Genomic DNA, 27,254 nt, shown 5'->3' on the forward strand with positions numbered 1-27,254 from the left:
CCGATTACAAAATAAACCTGACAATGTAGAAATACTGCAGCCCAAAGACAAGAAAGAATCTGTCATGTGATACTGTTTATTTTATATTTCTGAAACAATGTCAAAGACTGAAAACTTTGTTAATGCACTTTACAACTTCAGAGATCTCACACTGTTGATTAGTTACAGTGCTCTACAAGCTGAATAAACAATTCATTAGTAACAAGGAAGTAGAAAATATGTTCTAAAACTTTATCGTGACTGCTCAAATCCAGAAAGACATGCCATTAACTGCAAAATCACCTCTCAGCCATTTTCTGTGGAATTAAAACATAATATTAAGTGTCTGATTGTGCACATGCATACTCAATCGTGATTAACTCAAGAAGTTCTTAACTTTCAAAAATTTTAAGTTCGAACTTTACAAGGCATTACTGACTCAACAGCAACAGTGATAAAATCCACTTGTGGGAGACCTGCCTTCTAGTAACCAAACAGTTAGACAAACAAGTCAAAAAGTAGTATTTCAGGACTGGTGAGGAACCAGCCAGTAGCTAATTCAGTTACAGAACTGTTGGGTGTCACATGTTGGAGGTGCTCCCTCTTACCCGTGGTAAGCTGACAGGGGTGCAGAGCAGCAGATTTTTCTCCTAGTTAGATCTAATGGATTTTACAAGGCACATGGGAATGCCACCTCCTGCCTCAGCTACCTGGTCCAAGAGGGGGGCAGTTCCAGCTATCACCTTTCAGAAGCAGTTTAGGAGGCAAACGTGGCTTGCTAATGTTGGATAGAATCACAGAGAGTCCAGCATCTGGATTCAAGGGATTCAAGCACTGGAGCCTAAAGGTAAGGTACACCTACATAAATCATTAAATATTGCTTGATTTATTAGTACACTTATGCTGAACTACCATAAAATCACATATGAAAAAATGAGTCCATAATTTTATATATAAAGCTTCAGTAACTATCTATGCTTTAAAATATTTAATTCATGATACTTTGAGAAGTATTATATAACCAGACACAAAAATACTGAAAGACACTGGAAAAACATCTAACTACCTATCCGAGTAATCTCACAAGCCAGTGGCATGTTGTCTCACGTACTAATTTCTCAATCTAAATCATATGCATTATGTACTTCATGCCTTGTGCCAGGAAAGTAATTTTTCATTAAAAAATAGTCATATAAAATTTAATCAGAACAAAAATCAAGTGTCACAAAGACTAAGTTATTTCATGAACCATTTCTTGAAATTGTCACACAGGAGTCTGAATAGGTGTTAAAACAGTTCATAAGCATTAAAAACTCCAAAGCTACACTAATAATCATCAAAAAATCATCATAATAGAGACATTTAAACGATAGAAAACAATCCTTTTGAAAGACAGAAAATACTTCAAGTATATCACCATTTAACCAATTAGAGATTGAGACTACCCAACTTTAAAAGCCATTCAACAAAAATAATTTCTGGAAAATTTCCTACAGAAACAACTACTACTCCCATATAACGCCCAACTGAAAATGATACTTTCCGATTTTTAAAAATACTTTTAAATAACATTAACAAGCACATCTTGATGAATTAGTTAAAATATTTAAGGAAATACATTAGTTCAACAGCAAACATGATTCACTTACCCCACAAACATTTTAAAATATTAGTAAAAGTAGTATCACTTTTGTTAGACATTCCTATCAAGAGTAAGCAAATATATTTAACACAAATGCACACATTCTCAAAAAAATAGCACATGCAGACAAAAACTGAAATTAAAAAAGACAGTAACTTTAAGATAAGATACAGTGGCATAAAGTTCCTTCACATTAAACCTCCTGCAAGTCTGAAGCCTTTAAGTGAACAAAGGCTGTGAAAACGAAAGCTACTCTTCCCCACCCACACTGACCCTGTGCCAGCTAGCCATTCAGAGCAGAACTCCCTTCCAAATCCAACACCACGTTCTACATCAGTACTGACACAGTAACTGAGGGGCAGAGGAGGAGGAACAGACAAAAAATACCCATGGAATCAGCACAGGCTTTTTGATGTTACTACATTCAACATCTCACAGTCCTACTGCTGTCCCAAAACTATGTTCTTTACCTGGTCTGCAAAAGCCAGGGTCGATATATTTGCTTTTATTCCAGTTCCATGCAGAAAAGGGGTGCCAGGCGATAATTTGCAAAAGGACTACACCTTTGAGACATAAGCCGGGTTTTGTGTGTCAAACAGTAACAAAAAAGAAACTACAGGAAGGAAAATGATTTGTCAGTCAATTTGTCACTCCTAACTTTACATTTTAAGACAGTAATTTACTACTCCCTCATCTCGAGGCTCCTGCTATCTTTTGGGACCACTCAGGTGTGATGCCGTTTACTTCGGGTGTGAAGTCTGGAACCTTTGTTAACCTTTTTCCTTTTGACAATAGCTTGTGTGTGTCTGAGAGGTGGGGCATTCACATTTTAATTAGCTATAGAAAGGTGACCATTCCACCAATTCTTACGTTATTTCTTCCAAGACACCGCCTCCTTTTTAGCTTAATGTCCCATTATCACCCCTTATGGCCTTATCTTGCAAAACAACTCTTTGTCAATCTTTCAACACTACAGTCTCTTTAGCCTAGAAGAATTTTTCGTGCTCTCCCAAATTCAGCTCATCATTATCTTTCTTCCATCCTCAACCTTTCTAAAAATCAGCTAGCCTTCTGACACCTCGCTGCTTTACCAACATCAGCAGCTTAGACAAACTGCTGACCACTTATATGATGGCCCGGAGCAAACAACTCAGAAAAATTGAAAAGCACGTGGCTGGAACTCGGAGCAGAGGGCTGGATGGACGACTACATGACATACAGCCTGAAGATTATGTATATGTTAAGTCTCTTGCAGAAAAAAACTCTGCAATCACAGTGGGAAGGACCATTACAGGTGCTTCTCGCCACTTTCACCGCAATTAAGATCAAGGAACAAAGCACTTGGATCCACCACACTCCAGTAAAGAAGGCTCCAGAGGTCCCTTGGAAAATAACACCGGGTGATAATGAACTGAAACTAAAGCTCACTCGAGCAAAATGAGTATACTGCCTTCAAGAATGTTTAGTAATTTAGGTTACAGAAATTTAACCAAGAAAATTGCTTTGCTCCCAATAGTCATGGGAACTTGGGGATGTGCAGCTTGGGAGAGTAATCAATACATTTGATTAATGAATACTATGTCTACGGCTTGGAGCCTTTCTGAATGTTGGATATGTACTCATTTGCCAAAAACCATGATTGAGGAAATTCCCTTGATTGGGATACTGTTACCATCAAATGAAACAGGGAATCCTTTCACTATAAGTCACTGGTGGGCAAATATTTCATTTTCAGGTCAGGAAATATCAGAAATGACATTTAAAGTCCATGTCCCCAAACTGCCCAGTAATGAGTCATTTTTGTTATGCTTTAGAAGATGTAAAAAGGAATATGACATTCGATATTCAAATTCCATATATGTAGGGACCCTGTCCTGGTGTAACAGAACTATAATGATAGGAATTCAGAACCTATTCAATATGACATCATGGCCAGTACCACAAGTAAAGGGATGGTTTTGGATATGTGGTACAACAGCTAGAAAGAGCCCTCCCTCAGATTGGAGAGGAACATGTACTCTAGGGGCAGCAACCCCCGATATAACCATCTTAAGATAGAAAACATCCCCTAAGAGGATGGGTCCAAACATTTATAAAAACCAAACAAAATACTGATAATCCATTAACTACCCATCCATCTGCTTTCCACAGCTTTGTTAGATAGCTTTTTCTTCCATTTGGAGTGAGTAAACTAGAAAAAGCAATTGTAAATATATCTGCAACTATAGAAATAATAGAAAACGGGACCATGGATGCAGTAAGAGCCCTCCAAGAAGAACTCTCTTCTTTATCTCAAGTTGTTATGCAAAATCAAATAGCTTTAGATATGATACTAGCCTCATAAGGGCAGTCTGTAGTATAATTAACTCTAGTTGTGGCATATATGTGGACCAAAGCCAGCGCATCCTTACAGATCTGCACAATATATGGAAACAGACTCAGACACTCCATGCTATCACCCTTGATGACACCTCATGTGCTTTTCAGGAACAGGGGGATAAACTTACCTCTTGGCTCCCAAACTTGGCCTGCTTAAAGTAGCTTTTTATATTTTGTTAGCCTTAGGTGTGTTAGTATTAATGACATATTTATTAACCCAATGTTTCTTTCACTGCTGTAAAAAGAATTTAACCAATTACGAAGCTTGGAAGAAATACCAATTTACATAGAAAAGTAGATAGTGGAAAATACTTCAAAAACCCCCTTGAAAAAAATGAATAATTTAGTAAAAGAATTTACTAATTTTCTAGAAAATGGGGGACTGAGACAAGGAATTAGAGGTTAGGAACGTTTAATTGAGGGTAACTGTTTAGACATCATGTATTTTACTCAGCCTTTCCTGTGCCTGCGAAGGCAGGGTGCACTGCTCCCCAGCTGCGCCAGCTGCACCCCTCATCACGTACCGGCTGCTAAGCCATTGCGGTAAGGAAGGAACTGCCTGTCAGAGCAGGACAAGAGAGTGTAAGACTTGCAAGGTCACTGAGACAAGGAGGACTGCTCGGACCCCTAATTCCAGCCAAAACCAAGAGTCCAGAGAGAGTGCACAAGAAGGCGAGGTGAAAAGCTTAACTCCGAGGAAGACTTGTTTACTTCATCTTGACAACCACCGGAGAGCACTGCGCAAGGAGGACTGATAAGCGAATTATAACACGAAGCGAGGGTGGGTGGGGGTAGCCAATGAACATATACAGGTGTACTGTGAAACTTAATGCACATGTAAGACTTTAGAGAATAAGGAGAAGGACAGGTGATGCAGAGGGCGGCATGTCTTTGTGGAGAGACCCCGCGTGCGCCTGGCGCTGGATAAACACACACCTACTTTACCGCTTCAGGGGCTTGTGGAGCTTTTCTGCACATCACGGACACCGAGTGTCCCTGGCGGTGCCCTGGAGCCTCGGCATCCATGCAGTCCTGTGCTTGCTGCTGGTGACTGAGGAGGTCACCATATGGGCATGCTGACTTTTTCCACTGCCTCAATAAAGCCTTATTTACAAGGTGTCATTAGACTCCGTTACTAGTCACACCACACCTTCTCGCTCATGAAGTTGTCTGGATTCACTCTGTTGACACTTGCTTAAAACTCATTCAAAATTTCCTATGGCCTCCGTGCATCTCAGATTGAGATGGTGGAAAGGAGCAAAGTATAGTTCCTGAAAATGGAGTTGTCTTCCAGAGCTTGACTTCCTCTTTCTAAAACCCTCCACCCTTCTTTATGCCTTCTGCATTAAGTTCCTTCAACACTTCATAGGGGTTGGGTTTTTTTTTTTTTCCATTTATTCTCCCACCACATAACATCTAACAAATTCACCTTGATCCTTCTTTTGCCGTTTCCCACATTTTCCACCTCCCAATAAATCTTTTAATTTTTTCAAGATGCTAGCATATGCCCGAAGTCCACAAGAGTAAGATCACTTCTACTGCTCATTTAAAAATAATATTTTATCATATATCTTCACTGGTTTCCTAAAATCAAATCTTCAAGTACTTAGCACTTTGGCACCTGTTTGGCTAACTGTTTGTCTATGTGGAGTCCCAAGAACAGCAGAGCTGGGCACCAGTGACTTCAGACTGGTATATGGTCAGGACTAGAAGGACTCACTGCCCTGGAGGTCACAACTTGAGAGTATGGCATGAGCATGCAACTGTAGGATTATTCCATGCAAACATTATACTTTTTTTTAAATTTGCACATCACGGAAATATCTTATGCTTTCTTTGTTACAGCAGGTTTAGTGGGTGATAAAAAAAAAAACAACCACCAAAACATAACAAACAAGCAAGCATGCAAAATTCATGAAAAGATTTCACTCTGAAGATCAGAACTGCTTGCACTTCACTATGAACAAGAAATCACAGTAGCTTATACTTCTTAACGCTTCTCACTAAAAATCCACTCTGACAAACATTTTGTGGTCTCCATCCTCTCTAACTGCAGGATTATTTGCTTAAGGATCTATATGGAGCTTTTCATTATTCATAGTTCTTCTGTGATTACTAATCTACCCATACACTTCTCTTAAATTTAGATCCTTTTAGATCCCATACCTGTCTCAAAAGGAAAGAAAGCATTTCTAGCCTGTGACTCAGGAGTCTTGCTTTTTAATTCCAGTGTCATTTCTGAATTCATCCCTGTAAAGTAGAGTCAAACTACAAAAGCAGGAAGGAAAGAAGACTGAAATACAGGAGAGAATTATCTAAGTAACTGCATGCTAACAGGAAAAGAAATGAAACATGGTAGCTTACTGTTGTGAAAAATAACAGATACACATTTGCTTATTAATAACAACAACAGCAAGGAAAGAATCGACTCGGACTTCAGAAATAGCAAAACCAAACTCACTTGGTCGGAGCTCCAGAGAGGAACCTTTGCTTTCTGTTCTTTGGATGTCAGCCACCTAACAACAAATAGGTTAGTTTCATTTTACCCAGATTTAAAAAAAAAACACAAACAAAACACAAACAAAAACCAAACCACACAAAAACACACACCACCCCAGAAATAACCACACACTCAAAAACCCAAACAAGAACAAATTACTCACTAAACTTTAACAAAGAAATATCTAAAATACTAACATTGAAACAAAGAAATCACAATGATAATACAGTCTATTATGTCCCCAACCAGGAGGTAAAGAAAAATTTCATTAATAAAAGGGTATTTGTACACTTACACTTTCCCCCCTAAATCCTTATCAATTTATATCATCTACTAGTCTGACAAATACTAACCTTTTCATAGTAATATTTGTCCTAAAGAATAATGAATTTACAGACCTACATTATGAAGATACATAGCATAAAAGCAGATGAAAGTAAAAGAAAATCTTTAACGTACTTCTTGAGCATTCTACAGACGGCTTTTTTCAACAAGTTTCAACTTTTATTTCCTTCCCGTTGCCCTTGTACATTAGTTTCAGTTTCCCCACTAATGAGTCATTTTTTTTGCTGCCCCACCCGCCTGTGAAACCCAAAAGTTTTTTTTCTACATGTGTGTACTAAACTGTTTTGACCTTGCTAATAGAGTCACACTATAGAAAACATCCACTTTTCTGTATTATGTAGCTTATTTATAACATACTTTACAGGCTAAATAACTCCAGTTAGAATATATATTTATTATCTTACAATAATGATAATAAAGATGATCAGAAAGAGATACAATTTCTTTAAATAGGTAATTAGTGTGAAAGAGAGGAATTGTCTGCATGTAAACTGGAGGCTGACTATTGAATTTTTTCATTCTGTGCTGTCACAGTAGGCCTCTCAGCCTGCATGCACCCAGCAAAGTCAACCACTCAAGAAAATTTCTGTGCAGAAATGCTCTACAGGCTTCCCATAATACTGGCTACCAGATAGGCACAAAGACAGCAGCAGCTGGGAAATTCCATTGACATCCAGCTCCGAAACACACCTAAAATAAGGAAAGCACCAACAAAATCCCTCAACTTCCTTTTTTTTTTTTTTTAGCACGTGTTAATTTTTTTAAAAAATAAAAACATATGTGCTGGTTTTGGCTGGGAAAGTCAGCTTTCCTCATAGCAGCTCATATGGGGCTGCGTTTTGGACTTGTGATTGGAACAGTGTTGATAAGTCAGGGATGTTTTAGCTGTTGCCGAGCAGTGTTTGCACAGCATCAAGGCCTTTTCTGGTTCACAGGCTGCCCCACCAGCAAGTAGGCTGGGGGTGACACAACCAGCAGAACTGACACCAGCTGACCAAAGCGATTTTCCCATGCCACGTGATGTCGTGCAGCCGGGGGAAGAAGGGGGAAAGTTCTGAGTTATGGCATCTGTCTTTCCAAGTAACCTTACACATGATGAAGCTCCGCTTTCCTGAAAATGGCTGAACATCTGCCCAGAAACAGTGAATCAATTCTTCATTTTGCTTTGTCTGTTTAAATGTCTTTATCTCAACCTATGACTTTTGCCACTTTTATATTTAGTATTTTCTCCTCCAGCATGCTGAGGGGAATAAGCAAGCAGCTGCATGGGGCTGAGCCGACTACTCAGGTTAAACAGTGACAAGGTTAAACCACTGCACTTCCAACAGTAAAACAGCCTTCTAAAAGGCAGAATTAGAGGCTTTGATTGGGGGATTTCCTTGGTCATGCCTCACTAACATCTATCCTTTTTCAGGAACAAAAATCAACTATGAACAGAGAACATTTACATTATTAAGCTTCTGCCAGTGATGCACTCAACTCCTTGACCAAACTAGTGGTAGTTTGGTTCAAAGTTCTAAAGGAAGTAAAAGCCTAGGCTGTGACCAGGCCATGAATTTTTAATTCACCTTCTTTTTGAAAATCAATAGAAGGACAGGCTGATGTGGTGAGCCTGGATACTGGAACACCAATCATCCAGTTAACACATAAATAGCAAATGGCTCTTAAAAATTCATTTGGTCAAGGAACAAAGTTAGTTGTGGGTACAAGGAATCTCATGCCTACCTTTTCCATTGTATATGATTTGACTATGAGTCAACCATTGTATTCCATAACTCTAAGAGCCTGAATGAGTTTATTTTTTGAGCTCTCTCCCCCTCTTAAACATCTGGCAGCATGGCGATGATCTCCCCTTGAGCTGGGACTCCTCTCTAGGTTACTCCCCCAGGTTGAGAGACCCCTTACCAGCTGCAGATCTTTAGTAAATGAGCAATATCATACACAACCTTGTATAACAGGGCATTAAGATCTTGCATCGGTAACTTTGAAACATTATTATATCCTCTGTGCAGTCAAGTAACAGATTGAACCTTGCCATAGCACTTGGTTAAGCCCCACTTTTCCAACAACTTACTTCAATAGAACTGCTTTTGCTGCTACCTTTGGCAGTGGTTCTCTAAGCAGTTTAAATCTTCCCCGCAACAGCCTCACTTCCTCTTTTAATCCTTCCTCACCAAAAAAGTTAAAAACAATCTAGCAGAATATTTGCACTTATACACGGCCTTTTAAATAGAAAGAATTTATCTAAACAGTGACAAAGGGCTACTAAAATTACACAAGCCCATCTTGCCTTTTAGCACTATACTACACTTGCTTTAAACACACAAGCCAAATAGGTATTTAAGAACCTTAAAATCCTAGGTTTAAATACAATCCAGTTAAGCATATTATTTAACTAATGTTCTTCCTATAGAAATTTGTTTACAGAGCATGAAAACCGCGGTCTATGACCATGCAAATACCTTAACATCACAATACCAGTGCAAAACAATGCTCCAGTATAGCAAAAGCCCTGTATATGAATTAACTTTGGCTAAAGCATCTCCCACTGAACTCCACTACACCAGTATGTAATAACTTAAATCCTCTCCTAAAGCCAAAGGGAAGCCACATCTCAATGCACATGGACAGGCACAACCAGACAGCCAATTAAATGAGATGTGAATTCAGTCTCACTATCAATAAACCCAAAGAGACCCTCTCCTCCTCCAGCCTCCATCTTCTCATTCAAGCAACCACCTACCACCTCCTTTCAAATCCAAAGCTCTGAACACAGACCTGGTAGTTAAATATTACAGGAAAATTCTCACCTGAACAAGAAATACACAATTATTAAGACACAGTGGCTGCAAAATTTCATCCACACCATTAAAAACACACATTCCAGGACACTTTTAGTCTTGCAATGTCAGCTGCAGTGTAACTTACCATGGTATCACGTTTTTGATGACAGTGATGATCTCTAGGATCAGACTGTGTTGTCTTTCTGTCTTTTTCTATATCTTTTTGTTCTTGAGAAATTGTTAACTGGGATTCTGAAGAACTGCAGTCTCTGATATGTAAAAAGAGAGAACTCTAGTTCTTCCAATGTCGGTGTCTTTTCCCCGTATTTATACATTTATCATGGAAAAAATAAAGACGAATACAAGAATTCTACCGCTCATAGAAGGGTAATGCCATAAGCACATTTAAAGGATTTGATTAAGCAGCCATTTTTTCTGGTTTCAAATTCCACAGTTCAAAGCTATGCAAAAATATTACCAAAAAGCACCATTTTTTATAAAAGAGAGAGAAACTGAATTACTGCACTTTTAAAAAAAAGGTAATTATTTTTTTAAAATAAGTCTTGCCCAAGGCCACATTTTATTTGTGCAATATACATGGGAAATATATTTAAGTTCCTCCAGAATTTTCAAGTTTATAAAAATTTGTTTAGTAATTTACTTGCTGTACTGTTCTTGAATGACACATAGCACAACACTACAAGTAGACCAATAACAACCAAAAAATATTTCAGAAAAATGTTTAATATACAAGATAAAATATATGCCATAAGTTAGCTGAATCTGTGAATAAAGGATCTCTCTTACACTCTCTATGCAAGGCAAACGCACAGAATAGATGTGTCAAAACCAAGTTCCTATAAATCAGGATACACATTCATTTTTGCCATTGCCAAAATGCATTTGCTAGCATTCGCTTCCTCAGATCAGCTTGATCTCCTAGCAAACTTTATACAGCAAAGTTAAGACAAAAAAGTGGGTGTGATCACATTGACATTTGCAGGCACCAAATTTCCTCAAAGTACTTCAAGTTGGGAGGAGAAAAACCATTGAAGTGTAACTGTCTCCTATTGTTTCCAACAGGGCAAAACTTGATGCTGAAGGAAACCACTTGGGAGCGGAACACATCTCAAGATAGGTTATTTAGTTCCTAAAAGTCCTCCTTTTTCCTAGACTGCACTTTGGTTGCAATTCTGATAAGTTATTCCCTCCATTTTTACTTACCAGTAGATAACAAAACCTAAGCAGTATCTATGCCATGTTTTACTTCAATCTTATACTAAGATCAAGAAAAGAAAAGCAGACTTGACAGTTGCTTACTTTTTCTCAGGAAGTGGCTTCTTTGGTTTCTGTTTCTGTTGTTTAACACCTATAAAATAAATATAAAAAAAAAGCAATTAGCTAGTTTCAAGGGAAGGTTGCCAATGAAAGAATTTTGCTGTGTTCAAGGCAGATCTTGAAATCAGCAAAGGTTACCATTCATTTCTTCTAATGTCTTCTTTAACGTGTCACTTTGTTGAATAAGATCCTTAAGTCCACCAAGAACATTCTTGCATAGCTCCTGAGCTCTTTCATTAGCTTCCAAAGCCAGTTGGTGTTCCCCCAGTAATGACAGTGCCTTACTGAAGTGGTAGTGACCCTGTGTGGACATAAGTTTGAACTTCAAGCATTCATTCTTGCAAATAAGTAAAAAAAATTTTATCCAAAACAGCTGCAGTAGACAATACAAAGCAAAAATTTTGCATACTCAAAAGTTATCCACTCCACCTATTTCAGATCAAATGATGAATAATCAAAGTTTTCAGCACACTGAAACAAAGATAATTTAATTCACTGGTAATAACATCCAGCCTCTGGCTTTGGAAAAGAACACATCTGCTTTCCCCTTAGTCTCTACTACTACTTTGCAATTTTGTAAATTTCATAACCCAAGAATATTGGGAAATACATGATAGTCAATCAGGATTTTTCTTTTTAGTTTTAAGGACTACATATTTTTTGAAGCACTGTGATAATGGAGCTACACGTAATGTAACATGTTTTCTTCTGTCTTTACACACACAGAACACCATGTAACACTTACAAGCATGTTAAAAATAGTAATTTTATATTAAAAATACAAGCAAATTATGTACTTGGTTTACTGAAGCAGAATTCTTAGTCCACAAGGTACCATATTCATTCTATTGGTCTCATCTGCATTTAGAGTGACGGACATTTCACATCTATCTGGGTCAAACCTGTAATTAAGACTCTGGGTTCTTATGCCAGTTTGCAGTACCAACAAAAGATGATTTTGAAATGTATACGAAACTAACCTTTGGCCAATTAGGCTTCAAAACAGTGGCTCTTTTTCCATCAACAAGGGCTCTCCTTAGAGAAGGGAGGGGAAAAGAAGAGGCATTAATTATTTGTACTACAGAAAAAAAAAAATCCACAGATGAGAGGTACAAGGCACTAACACAAAGTGAATGAAAGAACAGTTTATTCACCTGTGTAAAGGTAGGTGCGACAACACTTCCTAATGGAAACTTAGAGTTAAAATGTTAGAGTCTCACCTATTTTACCCATCAGATACTTAGTTTCTCCCCTTATCTACTAGGTTTTTCCAGTATTTCTGCATAGGTACCTACCCCTTAATTGGATTCTAACAGCATGCTCCTTTAAAAAGCACAGCCTTTATAAAAAAAGCCGAGTATCAAACCTAAATACTTTGACAGAAATAATGTCAGAGAGCAGTTACATAATCATAGTAGAGCTCTGAGGGTGCAAGTATGGCAGTTGCACACACCCTGATGAAGAAAGATCATCCAGACACAAAATTTGCCAACTCTGGTGAAAACAAAAACATCTGCTGACTCGCTTTTTCTGGAAAACAACTGCTAACTCAGGTAACCACAACTTCTGCTAATTTTGGTCACACCAAGATTACAGAACTATCATTACACCCACATCTTGGTTGAAATCTAAGACCCTCAGCCAGTGAAGACCAACATGATCGTATTTTTGACCACAGATCACACTTGACTAGGTGAGAAATGGGGTCCCTGCCAAAGGACAAATTGAGTCTCTCCTCCTTGAAGCAATGAGATAAATGATTTTTAAATGATAAATGATTTTTTATTAGAATAAATTTGTTTTGAACTTATGACCTTGTTAAGTTAATTTTGTGAGCTCCCCAACAGCAAGGGTTAATGACTGCACACCAAGACAGTAACCTCCAAAACTCCCAACAATGGAAGCATGAAGAACATGCCTGACACTGACTTTTTATATACGGTGTCATAAAATAACTGTAATTAAGGTTCTGGTCAGATCAGATGAGAAGCAGACTATTCCTACAGCTACAGGAGAGGACACAAAGTAGCAGTAATGGTCTCTGCTGATACCAACTCTGCCCAAAGCAGGCAGTTACAGGGTTTCTGTACCTTCAGGATGTAGCACTCATCCTTCACTGAACTACAGCTGTGTCAGATAAGCAGGATGTAGTAAATCACAAAGAGCAGTCACATATGGATTACTTCACATGAGGAAGCTTACAAATAACCCCACTCCTTTGATAGCTGAGTCATACTGACTCAGCAAGGCATTCAAAAACCATCTGCAGCAAGAACTAACTTGAGACACCTGGAAAGGCCTACAAAGCATTAATTATTTTACCTCCAGAAAGGGAAATATGGAACAAGATTCATTTCACATGAAAGCATTCAGAAACAGCCTAGATGCTACCACCACACAGGGATGCTTGCACACAGGGATCTGAAGGAGGAGAATGAAAGGCTGTATGGTCATGAAAGCTGGATACTAAAGAAACTTGAAAGAGATAATTTCAAAACAAAAAGTTGTGGAAAACAATTCTTCAGAGATTTCAGGAAGAATTAACTCTGTGAAATGAAAGTGAGTTAAAACAAATTACACCCTCTCAAGCTAGAGAAACCCAAGGTAGTAATGGCAGAATTTAGGGGTGCTGAAGCACATTTTTAAATATTAGTAAAAAAAAAAAAAAAAAGAAAAACACATAAAAGACAAACAGAACTAGTGATTGAAGTGGGAGAAATCACACTGCATTCATATGCCAAGGGAACCAAACATTAAGAAAAAAAAAAAATGCCTGACTAAAAGACAAATAGTGGGGTACAGAACCCCAAGGTACTAAGAGATTATAAAAGCAGCTGAAAAGAGCAGAAAAAAATCTGAAGCGTTTGTCTTGTTCTCGAGTATGTGCTGTTATGCTTTGTTTTCACCCACCCAGCTCTTCCTCCAGTGCCACCTTTCGGCAGGCTGGTGCAGGGATAGGGAAGTTGCCCCTGCCACTCCCAAATCATCCACAACAGCACAAGAGGAGGCTGAGCTGCAGTCAAAGGTCCTGTCTAGGTTCTACTTTTGTGTATCTTTGGGTGGTGCAACCATAGACTTAGCTGGAATAACTCCTTGTTACTGCTCTTTCCACAGAATGAGGTATTTCTGACTCCCAAAATTATGTCCTGTAAACAAACACAGGCCTGATATGACAGCAAAGGCTTTAAGAAATAAAGAAACAGGATACAACAAAAGGAGTACAGGCAGGAGATAACAAGAGATGGCACTGGAGACCTCATGGCTATAAACGACTCAACAATAGTCAATTAAAGACAAAGCAGACTTGGATCTGGACAAATACTACATTAGGAGTAAGAATCAGTATCTAACACATGTAAAAGGCCCTATATATGGTAAACACAGATGTAACAGGGTGCTGCAGACCAACAAAGACAGAGTAAAGATGTAACTGCACGTTAGTAAACATAAAAGTGACCCCAAGTGGATCCTACAGTGAGGAAAAAGGAACCATTGGCATGAACATGACATTCCTCCCAGGGAAAGACTCTGCACACTGACAGCTCTCTAATCCTACTACTACAGCAATAAAACTGCCAACTTTAGTACCCAGAGAAGCAGTGGAAGGGTGTGCCTAGCACCAGGGAAATGGGCAGAAACTAAGAATCGTGTGAATATAAAATTTAACTACGTTGTTATTTTTCTTTATTTCAACAGTTAGATCTGGACTAATAATAATTAGCTCCTTAAGATTTCAATTATCCTAACAATAAATTCTTTAGTAGGCTTTACATAAAAGGTATACAACCACCTTGCTCATAAGTTTTCAGCTTAACTACTGGCTTAAGGAAAATAACCCCCACACCCACACTGATCTCTTCTTCAAGAGGTTTAATAAAAATCACAATACTCACAGGTACTGAGTTGGTTTGGATTTTTTTGGTTTGTGGGTTCAGGGTTTTTGGTTTTTTGGGTTTTTTTGGGGGTTGGTTTGTTTTTTTCCTTTTTTTTTTTTTTTTTCCTCTTGTCTGTTGTATAACACACACACCCCCATCTTAGCGGTATTACATACTGCCAGCAGATACAGCTAATATTAATTTTTCTTAGTATCAGTTTTCTAAGCTTTTATTATGAGTATATTACTATGCACATCAATTTAAAAAAATACTATTTTCCCAAGTATATAGCTGATTTTTAGCTGCAGATTACCACAACATTTCAGATTATAAACAAGGGGTTACTTACTTGTACTGCCTTGTTAGAATTAAACAAATAGCTCGGTTTCCATAGAGAAGATGGTTTGCAGGACTTAAAAAAAAGAAACAAACAAACAAATTAAAAGTTAGTGAGGCATATTACTTTTCAAAATTTTAAGGAGAAGGAAGTTTTCACAATATTTATCTACAAGCACTCTAGCATCAATTATATGCAAACTTCCCTGAGTAGTCTATACTATAAATTTACAAGTTCCTGAGAATATTAGCTTTAATTATGTAATAATTTGTATGATTTGGGCCCACTAACACAACTTCCAGTCAAGTCACGCTCTGCTGCGCACAAAAAGAAAAAATTAAGCTCCTTCAACCAGCTCACTAGGTTCTGACATATCCAATATCAAAGCACACCTCAAATGGTCCAAAGGTATAGCTAGCATATGGCTAGTAAGCTTCCTACAACCTCAGCTTTGTTTCCAAGAGGGGAAAAAAGCAAAAAAGGCACAAAGCATCGAAAAGCTCAACTGCCTGACGTGGCAGATCAGCTAGTTCTAAAGAGCTAAAGCACTGCTCCCAACATACATATTGGAGAAGGACTGGGGGGAACCAATAAATGTAATCCAGCAAGCACCTGGAGGGAAGCCAAAGAGATGATGCAGTTAGCTGTGGAAGGAGCATGGTGAAGCAGATGAAAGTCAGCTCCCGCCGAGAGAATGAAAGGGAAGACAGTGCACACACCAGAGGAAGGAGGATTCCCTAGCTGCTAGCCATCACTGAACTATCCTCCACCTTCCAGCAGGGTCTTAAGGGCAAAGAACAACTTCTAACAAATAGCTGTAACAACAGCTCAGATCTCCAGCCCCTGGGGACCATGAGACCTCCTTTGCTCTTCCCAAGCCATGGCATTTCCTTTGCTCTTTCACTGAATTCTGCTCCTCCCTCCCCCTTATTAGCTACCCTGAGAAAAGCCTTCTTAGCCTGCACCATCATCTCAGATACAGTCACAGCCTAGTCAACTTCTGAAGGAGGCTGAAATCAACTTGAATCTGGGATTGAAACGTACCCTACCATGTGACAAAATCTGATGCAAGACATCAACAAAATGCTAATCCTTTCAACTGCATTAATTATAAATTACAGACTTCAAAATGAAAAAATAAAACCATTTGCACAACCAAAATTTTATGAAAGGTAGGACTTTATGAATTTCACCATATTTCATAGACACTAGAACTTGAAAAAGCAGCATTTGCCTGACTACACCAGTGGCAATTACAGTAAACCAGCATTCTGTAACCAGCTGACATCCGGTGCCGACTGCAGGAAGTGGGTAATTGCTCTGTGTGCGTATGACACAAACTCTCACTTAATCTCTCTCTCCTCATCACTCAACAGAGCCCAGGAAAGTCTCCAAAGCCTTTCAGCAAATGACTTTCAGGAAGAAATTAATCAAGACTTATGAAAGAAAATTAAGCCTGTTGCATACAGAGCTACCAAGAGCAGACGCTTAAATATTTGTTCTTGTCCACTAGTTCTGCATCATAGATGAGACAATAAATATTTGCAATGGTTGGTCACTCTGTTCTGCTGAAAGAGAATTTAGGAGGGATGATACTAAAAGTGGCTGTTCACACTAAATAACTTATTTCCTTTCAGGGATACTGCACTTACTGTTAGTCATTTTAGATCAGCTTTAAACCCTAACCGGACTGCTGGAGCAGCAAAAGTGCAAACAATCACCAGCAACAAGAAATAAAGAGAACAAAAAAATGTATTATGTAGTCTTTTTAAAACATTAGGTATCCTTTGGCCTCTGTGTGGCTTATGCAAAATTATAGAAAAACAAGATAAATCTGAATAAGCTGAACACATAACACAGCCTAGTTAACCACTTAAGTTCTTACCAAAACTCTATGGCTTTAGTATATGAAACTATAGCACGATCAAAGTCTCCGCGGGAAAATTCCTCATTTCCTTTCTGTTTCATAGAGTCACTGTTCTGTGAAATCAAGAAAAAAAAATATTCAACAACCACTGTAATTAAACTTATTTGCAACAAGAAGAAAACATTTGACAAGAAGGAGCTAAGATTTTATGCCTGTAAAAACAGAATGTTACTTATGCACTGTTAGTTGTAATTTAATACTTTTAACTCATTGCAATTAATAAGCTTATAAGTGTACAAATGAAAATGTTATACAGAAAAGAATACTCCTGCTTTTTAATTGTTTGTTGTAACTCAGAAGGTCTCCTGGGCTCCATAATATAGTCGTCATCAAAAGCAAGCATGTGTCAAATAGCAAAGTAGGCCAAGTATAGCACTGCTCAACCAGTTCCCTACTCAGGTCCCTATCAGAGTGGCTCCTGAACTATGGAACTGTAGCGAGGAAGACATAGGAATTAACGAGAATCACGAAGAGAAAAAAAAAAACAAACATCTACACTAAGAGAACACATGGCAAAGAATTGAGAGTGTCTTATTTCTGTGTTAAAGCAATGAAGTTGAACAATCTTCTATCAATATTAACTTCATTTCCTTGAACTTTTGGGGGAGCAAGGAAGGGAACACCCTCCAATGTGCACTGGTGACAAACAACTAATATTCTGTTCATTAGGCCAACATTTATCAAAGTAACTATTCATGCCAGGAAATGACTCAAGCTTTTGAAACCTCTCTCTTTAATCATTTGGTCATTGTTATAATCTTTAATCATTAACCCCCCCGATTTAAAATAATAAAAAAGGAAAAGAAAAGCACAAACACACTTTGGTGTCTTCTCTCACCTTCCTACAGTTTTCACAGGTCACAGCTTTAAATTCTTCAACTAAATTACAATCTTCCAATGCGACTTTAATAATATAACGTCTGCCTGGAGACAAAATGCAGAAAAATACAGTGGGTGAAGAAGTTACTAAAGACAAGAAGTAGGATTTATCTTCTGCTGTTAAGAACCATGCTCTGTTTTCTGACTGGAAGCATGATTTGATATACCAGCTAAATAACAGAAACAAATTAAGCAACAGAAACGTTCAAAAGAAAAGGAATTAGTTATTACTGGGCAACCCCGCAATAACTGGCTGCAGACCATAAAGCATTTCAAGTACTTATAATTGAGTTTCACTTGATTGCGTTTTAAAGAATTTGCATCTGAAAGCTTTGTATTTTAAAGAATTGGTACTTGAGTATTTGACTATGAACAGATTTTTCTCCTTCGCATACAAGTTCATTTTCTAATGTGTTACTTGGTGCAATAGCCAAGCTAGAGTGCAAGAAGACAGACCATAATAGGAGCCATTTAACACAGGTCAAACACAGCAGGGCTGGGAGTTTTTTTTGTAATTTCAGCAGAAGTTCCACTGCTAGAGTTAATATCTTATAGTAACTCCCATGAGCTAACTACATTAATCTTTGAACTAAAAGTAAAATATCAATTAATATTTTGACAAAATCCTCTGCCAAGCGTTTAACAAAAACCCCTCCACACCACCAGTTTTTCCAGTCACTCCCAGAGTAAAGAAATACATACAAATATTAACTATTTCATAATAACACCACAAATGACTTCCCACACCATTGTTCCTTCCAGTGTTCATACTTACATTCAACAAAGAAAACTTGAAGATAGATCCAAACAACATGATCACCAATTTCTCCACCAATTTTCTTCAGCCTCTCCAGAATACTGACATCACCTGTGTATCTGATCCATTCAAGTGCATCCCCAGCATCAAAGACACCCTAGTTCAATTGCAGGAAAGGAAAACAGAGGGGGAAAAAATGGTAACTAATTCTATACAAAGCAGTGTCTTAAAACAAAAACTTCAAACACCATAGCAAACCAACAGCTCACTGGCAATGTAGTGGAAGCATTTCAGGTAAATTTCAGGAAAAATTTTTTCACTGTGAGGGTGCCGGAGCACTGGAACAGGCTGCCCAGAGAGGTTGTGGAGTCTCCTTCACTGGAGTCATTCAAAACCTGCCTGGACGCCTTCCTGTGTGATGTACTCTAGGTGGTCCTGCTCTGGCAGGGGGGTTGGACTAGATGATCTTTCAAGGTCCCTTCCAACCCCTATGATTCTATGATTCTATGATAAATCTAAGACCACTACCCTCCTGCTTACACTGTGAACTTGTTCTAGATTTGCTAAGTCTTTGAAATAGACAACAGCTCACAAATATAACTCCCTGGATAACTCAAGCACAGCATAATACAGCATGTTCACAAAATCAAAACAGTCTTTTAAGAGGAGATGGGAAGGTGTTTGAATTATGGAATTTCATTTAGAAACTTCTTTTCAATAACTGCATACAAAGTTGCTTCAGTGTAAAGTGACAAACTTGATAAATAAAAGCAACACTATTCAGACTATTAGATGTGCAGGTAGGAGTAAGACTGAACTCCACAAATCATGACTTTCCTCCTATTCAAACTAAATTTAACTGTTTGACCTACAGAGCTGTATTTGAGGAAGAGGGATTGAATGAAGGATGTCCATTGCCTGGGATACTCCCACATTACCGGAGGCTACAGATTTTGAAAAATAATGTAAAAACTCACATGACTACAAGTATTACTGAAAACACAGGAACTGAGAAATCCAGCAGTAACATACAGTCATACCTATTCTGCTTCTCCTATTGCTACTATCACCTATGATATCATCTTCTAATGTCAGTGTTTTTATTTTAGCTTTTGCAGTTAACCTACAGCAGGCTGAAGAAACTAGGAGGTGAGAATTTACAAACACAGGGAAACTAAAAATGTTCCAAGTCCCAATTTTACAAGCTTCAAAACCATACTCTTACTCTGCCATTCACAGTCCTTCAGAATAGATCAGTATCACTATTTAATAGAGATGTCATAAAAGATTTCCAGCCTGTCTCCAAACAGGAGAACTTCTGTATCATTTCTGTGGTCAAGCTTGGCCCTACAGCATTGCCGTTGCTAGCAACAGGCTACGGGCTTTGTACGGAGTTTGCAAGGTGACAGGCCTGTGACTTGTCAGGCTTACTCTGAGCTTGTCCTCATCTGCTCAGAGCTCTGTTTTAGCTTGGTTTTCACCAGAACGGCAATTTTATTTCTGACCAGGTAGTTAGAACTAATTTGGTTTGAAAATGAACCTAAGCAGATCCTAGGATGAGGAAGAAAAAAACATCGGTAACAGTCCTCTCAGCAAAGAACTCCAGTCAGCGATGGCCATACCACACCCCACCCCACACAGCCTAACACCACACACAACCTTTGTGCTTCTTTGTTTTCTTGTTTCTTCTACAATAATTAATTCTGGAAGACTTCAACTGTACTAACAATAACTTCTTGTCTTTACATATGAAATGTGTTTGTCTTTTGCCCATACATAGGCTTTTGACATAACACAGCAACACCAGCAAAGAAAAAGACAAAGCAAAACACAGCACATAGGTAGGACTGCGTGATTCCAGGAGAGAATATAGAAATCTTGAAGACTGGAGGAAAAGTGCATGGAGACATCTCAAAGGAATAACCCTCCAACAAGAAATGACAAATGTGTGAGCAGACAACAAGCAGGTACTAAAGCAGATACTGGAGGGCTGACCTGGGCTCCAGTTACACAACCTAACTAATCCTACCCAACCACGCTGCAGCAGCAGCCTCCAAAGAGAAAACATTTCTTTTCAGCATGTGAACCACACCCAAAGTTCTCTACTCATTTTGATCATCTCACACAGATGCCATTTATTTCACACTTCCTGCCACACACAGATTTCATTCTGTGGCTCAAGAGTTGCAACAATGGCAACTGCAGTCCTATATACTACATATTCCAAAAACTAAACACAATTTATTTATGCAAACATTTTAAAAGTTTTGGATATTTGTACAAATACTTTGCTTGTATTCACGCATAAGGAAGTATTCTTATTAAAAACAATTTTAAAAACTTACATCTGCTGTTCTGCTGCCAATTTTCAGTATGCCACTGATAAAATGGGGAACATTCTGGAAGAGGAATAGAAAACAAACCCAAAGTTACTAAGACCTAGTAACTTTAGTTTCTATCTGCTCAGGTTCAATTCGAAAACATTTTCTGTTCCACTCGAATGCAATGTCATTTGGACAGTTGCTCTGGGCCACTTCCAAGTTTTAGGAAATATTCTTGTATTCAGTAGCAAATTCCCTGCCTGTTTTTATTTTTTCTATTGAAAAAACAAAGTTGACTTGGAAATAGAGAATACATGGATGCTGTGACATCTGGTTAGGAAAGTCAGCCACTTTAACCACTTCTGCCGTTATCCATGTACCAAAGATCCGGCTGACACATCCAATGAAAGCCATCCAAAACAAGAGACCTACTCTTATAAGAGTATATGGGAGTATACACAGCCCCTCCCACATAAAGATCGAACAGAAGAGACTACCAGGGGAGGAAAGAGCACAAAGATCCCACCACATGAACCAAAATGGAAAAGCTGAGGCGACATGCTGCAGCACGAGCACGTGAGAACAGAAGCCTCTGATTGCCTGAAGGCGGAAGCAGCAAAAAGAGCATCAGGATGTATGAATCCACAAGATCAATATACTACATGAATACCTTATCATAAAAAGTCATAACAGTAAGGTAGACAGGAAAGATGTAGCTTGAGCTGAGCACATAATTTCAACAATTTTTTTTTTTATTTATTTTTACTTTAGGTATGACACATTTAAAAAAAAAAAAATCTCTTCCCTTCAGCTGCTGAGAACATTTCTTACCTCACAGAATTGGAAGAGATATCACCTCTGCACTGTTGTTTCCATTTTAAGTCAGGAACAATAGTAAATTTCAAGTATTATTTATTGAATGAGGAAAAAGTTAACTGGGGTTCATTTAGGAAAGATGCCATTTTTCTCATTGGCACAACTCTCTTTCTCAGCAGCTTACAAAAGTCTTATGAAGTGTATTATTCACTTCACAAATACTTAGTAAGTTAACTTATCCCAAGTGTAATAAAACCTATGACAATTTTTTCTTTCTAGAAAGCTGCAAATCAACTAACAGACAATTTACTCACTCCAGCAAAAGGAAATGTTGAATTTAAGATGTAATCCCAAACTGCATAAGGTACAGACGTAATTAATCTATTATGCTTGAAAACTTACACAAAGTTAAAACATGGTACTTACAACAACTTTTTTAATTAAATCAACAAGGTCTTCCAAAACCTCTAAATCACAGATTCTCTTCCAATTCTCATGTATCGTCTGTGAACTGCACAAAACCAGAACTAGTTATTATTTAGGAAAATGAAACTGTTACATGCTCTTTATTACTATTTTTTACAATAATTAGATCTAAGCAAGAACACAATTACCAACTCAAATCAAGTCCTTCAGGGGAGGAAAAAAAAGGCTGCAAAGCTTTTGATACCTTTAAAATAAAGGGCATCCATTTAAGTACTTAAAATACACACTTAGATTCCGAACTCCACAAACTCATTCTTAATATTTTCTTCTGTATATTCACAAACCATATTTCAGAATATACATAACATATTCGTATATTCAGAACTATACTGCCTTCCAGCCTTAACTAACGGAGCCCATGGGTAAAAACATTCCTGCAGACAGTTATACTACTGCTGAAAGCAAACAATGAACTTGCACAGGTATCAAAAAAAGTTCTCCAAATGATTTCATCAGCCTTTACATGACTACTTACCTCCAATCAGCTACCAAAGAATTAACATCATTTTTGAAGAGAAGAGGCCAAAAGAGGCGTATTCTAATGATGTTGCAATATTCTCTTAACACATCAACTGGTTGACTGCACCACACTTCACAGGGATCAACATCTTCAAGAAAATAGATAGCAATTAGATTACACAATTCAGGCACTGCAAGTAATCAAAGTCAAAATAAACATTGGAAAACATCTATTACTCCCATACTGTGTTCCTAATATCTAATCAAAATAAGAAAACTTGAACACTCCAAACACATCTGGCAACTTGAGGGTTTTTATAAATTGCAGGGCAATAGGGAATTTATATGGAGGTAAGAATAGGGACTTACCAGCAGGCTTTACATTCCTTGCTCAACGAATTGCCAATGTTCTGAATTGTACTGATATATTACGTTGTAAATTAATAAATGCAGCCTGCTTCTAAATGAGGAGCCTAACAAGCACTGTGAGCTGTTTAATGGCTATAAGGGATGCTATTTTCAAGATAAAACATGGTTCTCTTCTAACTGTACCCACTTAATTATATTCTACCATAAATCCAGAGCACTGTGGTACAAAAAGATCAGCAATATTCTTCTTTCTTCTCCAGAGGCCATAGTGTGTGTGATGCATGGCTCTCAAAAATATAATCAATTTCCCTAAGAGACTGCCTCTAAAAGGTAAAGATCATTACCAGACTACTGAGTTGGCATCAAGTACTCTCAGAGTAGAAGCAGTATTCTCTGAGAATCTGAATATATGCAAAAATTCATCCTACACTGCTGGCTGTATTCATCTGAGCTTCATACACATTACAGGTTACCATTTTTATAGTGAACATAGGTCTGGATAACTTGATGTACTCTTGAGCCACCTGCTCTTCTGCAGCTATCATTTTTTTTTTTAATATTACAACTGCAAAACTTTACCTACAAAGACCAACTTGAAGATCCCTTTACACCTATACAGCTAAAACATACAAAACAAAAACACAGTAACAAACACAAACATTAAATCTCCATCCTCATAATATTGACTGCATGTATGTTCACACTATTGACAATTTACACAGTTCTCACCAACCTATATCAGTCATCTGCACACTACATTAAAACAAAAAGATGAGAACTCCTCCAGTTGAAAAGAACATACCAATGCCTCTGCCCAGAAATAAAAAATTTCTACTTATTCAGACCAAATAAGGAAACTAGTGAAACAGCAATCAAAAAATCCAAACACAGCATAAAAAGTGCATTAGAGTTATGTAATCCTGGTTTAGTTTACATACCTGTTTTCGGCTTATGCAGTGATCTCTGTACACACACTCCATGACCCTAAAGATAAACATATTTTTTAACATGCGCATCTTGCAAATGTGCTACACTAACTATCAACGACGATTGCTTAACTGTTTCTAAATATTCAACCAATATAAACTGTTCGCACCACGGAAGGAAGGAAGGAACGGGAGTGGTTTTTTATGTTCTGCCACTAATTTAATTTCTCAAGGTAAATATTATCTTCATAAGCAAGCAGCATGATCAAATAGTAAACAAATCTAGAAAGCAAAGCACCCAGTACTGAGCAGTCTACTTTCCCATTATATGCTCCTCAGTAGGTTTCAGTTGAGTGGTTCAAACCTAGTCCCATAGACAGAAGACCCATTTCTGGCTGAGGCACATTACCTACACTCTTAAAAGCACCTTTCAGATTAGTTTCATCCCCAATGAATCCCACTCGCATGCTCCAAGCCCTCTTCAGAACACAAGCCAACACATGAAGCAAATACCCTAATTGTCCCTGTCTTTCAAAAGCATTTTCCTGATCTAAACTAAAATACTAATGCAGACACATTAACAAAAATGAATTATTAACTGAAATTATTGACTATTATCAACTATAATTATTTACTGATTAGCTAAAATATTCATTCCCTCACATGTTTCCACAGTTCTGCCAACATTTTTCCGAGGAAAACAAGTAAACTTACTTCTTCAGAAAACTCTGAAATATTTTGCATTACTGAACAATGAACCCCTTGGGATCCAATCATTATAATTCACATTAAGCACAGCCAAAAATCAAACAAACCAGACAAAATCAAGAGGAGACATAAAACATGTTTACAAGAGGTACCTAACAATGATTTAGTTGCTGTCTTATTTTTAAAAAGTTTACCTGCACTTTTTTTTCATAAAAAAAAGTCCATAGATTAATAGTTATGAATCGATGAAAAACTTCCAGTACTTTCAACAATATATTAAGATAGATTGGAACAGTATTTTTTAAATTAATAATTCAAAATCAAGCAGCAATATAGTGTTCAAGAATACTCAAGGAAAAATGTTTAAGACGACAGCCCAGGTTTTAAAAAAATTAAATTTTGGCAGCTAGTGCACATATATTTAAATAAATACATATAGCTATATATCAAGTGGAGTGGTTGATTTACCCTCTATACATCATGGCAACATACTGAGATGGAGGAAATGGGCTTAAGCTGCACCAAGGGAGGTTTAGATTGGATATTAGGAAGAACTTCTTTACTGAAAGAGTGGTGAGGCTGAACAGGCTGCTCAGGAAGGTGGTGTAGTCACCATCCTAGGAAGGGTTAAAAAAACCTCTAGATGTGGTACTCAGGACATGGTCATGGTAGTGTTGGGTCAACGGCTGGACTTGATGACCTTAGAGATCTTTTCCATCCTTAACGACTCTATGAATCAACATTTTGATGTGTTTAAAACAATACTCCATATGAGTCCCTGAAGTTTAAGAATATTCGATTTTTGTACCATTTTACAGATCCCTACGAAGTCTAATATTTTAACAAGGATTAAAAATGTGTAATTTAATAAATACTACACATCATGTCTAAGTATTGCACATTATCATTTCACAGAAATGCAAAGCTATTTCTGAATATGTTAACAGACCTTTATTCTTTCAGTGGCAGACTTCCTTAAAATACTAGCACGTCATGCAATGACGACTTACTAACTTGACCAAAGGTGATGACAAGCAATCACATGCTTTGCCTGAGGCAGTGTTTCTGAGTTATCATAACATTACATGTAAATCAACCCTTACTAAAAGAAGTTATTGTAACCTCAACATATTCAACAGACCATGACACTAACAAGGAGAAAACAAAATAACTATTACTTCAAAATCACTTAATTTTGAAAGATGACTGTCTTCTTCAATCCACAGCATGGTTCTTCTACAATATTTAACAGCAAAGCATACAGACATGGTGCAGACACATACCCTCTATACATCAAGCCCAAGGTGGGATTCCCACTAAAGCAAGCCTGAAAACCAAGAGTTAGCACTACACAGAATCAAGGGTTCATTTTCCACAGCACAGCACACATGTTACCTTAAGGAATAAAACGACTAGTACCTTAAACTACCACAACTCTTAAGTACTACACTTTGTTCATAACAAAAAAAAAAAAACCAGTATCTTTATTGAAAAAGACAATTTCCAACATGACTCACTACTCTACTGGTAAGAGTCCTTTTGTGCTTTATAAATAAGAAATTCAATTTTCTTGAACTTTTTATTTCTGCATACAAATAATAGTAGGCCAGCTAGCCTGTGCTTCATAGCAGCAACACTTCGGATAAATAACTCATAACTGAACTCTCCAAGCAGCAAAAAGATTAACTACTGCAGTCGTTTCTAAGACTCATTAAGCATAGCAAGAAGGGGATATAAGAGTCAAGGATATAACTCTTGCAAGTATTAAAACAGAAGACTACTAAAGTTTATTCAATAGTAGAAACAACTAAGGAAGTGGAGGCCTTTTTGGGTACAAAGAACTAAAAAAGAATTTAAGAGATTACAAGAACAAAGAAAGGGTGAACAGCCCACAGCTGATTTGTGCACTTGAACTTCCATGAACTAAGCTATGTTTGTTTTCCAATTAAAGGAAGTGAATCTGTCACTCCGAGGTCTCTCATCCCAGGTATGACCTGGATACACGGCCAACAAGTTGGTCAAGTTCTGTTAACAGGACCTATGCACAGCTGTATATGCATTTAGGAAAACTTGCCTGATAGGGGATGCGCACAGTGCCCGCACTCTGCTGAATGCTTTTGCACGTGAGTAAGACGCAGTGCTGCATGGTATCTTCGCGTCAGTTCGAATTAACCAATACTAGCAATCACTCTGTTGATCAGACCCGGTTATAAACATCAGGGGAACATCTCACGAGTTTTTCCATCTACTTTCAGACTTACTTACCAACTCACAGAAAGACTTATCCCGAGCATAAAAAGCCAAGGCTGACAAGTCGAACTCAGAGAGAGGTTCCTCCATGGCACATGACGCTGAAAGAGAAAGGATGAGGAGAAAAACCGTGAGGGGAAGGCAAGCGGAAAGTGAGGCGCTTCGCGGGACTCACCTC

At 37.8% G+C, this 27,254-nt stretch overlaps 1 protein-coding gene across 1 annotated transcript in view; it reads right to left on the reverse strand.

Moving 5' to 3' along the window:
* Positions 1 to 27,177, reverse strand: part of TTC3 (tetratricopeptide repeat domain 3) — a gene marked incomplete at its 5' end in the record, with an annotated part of 65,409 nt that extends 38,232 nt beyond the window's left edge. The window contains 14 exons of the mRNA XM_008939216.1: positions 6,462 to 6,516; positions 9,738 to 9,897; positions 10,949 to 10,997; positions 11,105 to 11,267; positions 11,947 to 12,001; positions 15,191 to 15,253; positions 17,064 to 17,158; positions 17,944 to 18,025; positions 18,756 to 18,898; positions 21,087 to 21,140; positions 22,305 to 22,389; positions 22,840 to 22,972; positions 24,131 to 24,176; positions 27,092 to 27,177. Of these exons, the coding sequence (XP_008937464.1) occupies positions 6,462 to 6,516; positions 9,738 to 9,897; positions 10,949 to 10,997; positions 11,105 to 11,267; positions 11,947 to 12,001; positions 15,191 to 15,253; positions 17,064 to 17,158; positions 17,944 to 18,025; positions 18,756 to 18,898; positions 21,087 to 21,140; positions 22,305 to 22,389; positions 22,840 to 22,972; positions 24,131 to 24,176; positions 27,092 to 27,177 (1,269 nt within the window). The remainder of the gene's footprint in view (positions 1 to 6,461; positions 6,517 to 9,737; positions 9,898 to 10,948; positions 10,998 to 11,104; positions 11,268 to 11,946; positions 12,002 to 15,190; positions 15,254 to 17,063; positions 17,159 to 17,943; positions 18,026 to 18,755; positions 18,899 to 21,086; positions 21,141 to 22,304; positions 22,390 to 22,839; positions 22,973 to 24,130; positions 24,177 to 27,091) is intronic.
* Between the last annotated feature and the right edge of the window lie 77 nt (positions 27,178 to 27,254).

Source organism: Merops nubicus, unplaced genomic scaffold (assembly GCF_000691845.1).
Source record: "Merops nubicus isolate BGI_N331 unplaced genomic scaffold, ASM69184v1 scaffold15944, whole genome shotgun sequence".
Lineage (NCBI taxonomy): Eukaryota > Metazoa > Chordata > Aves > Coraciiformes > Meropidae > Merops > Merops nubicus.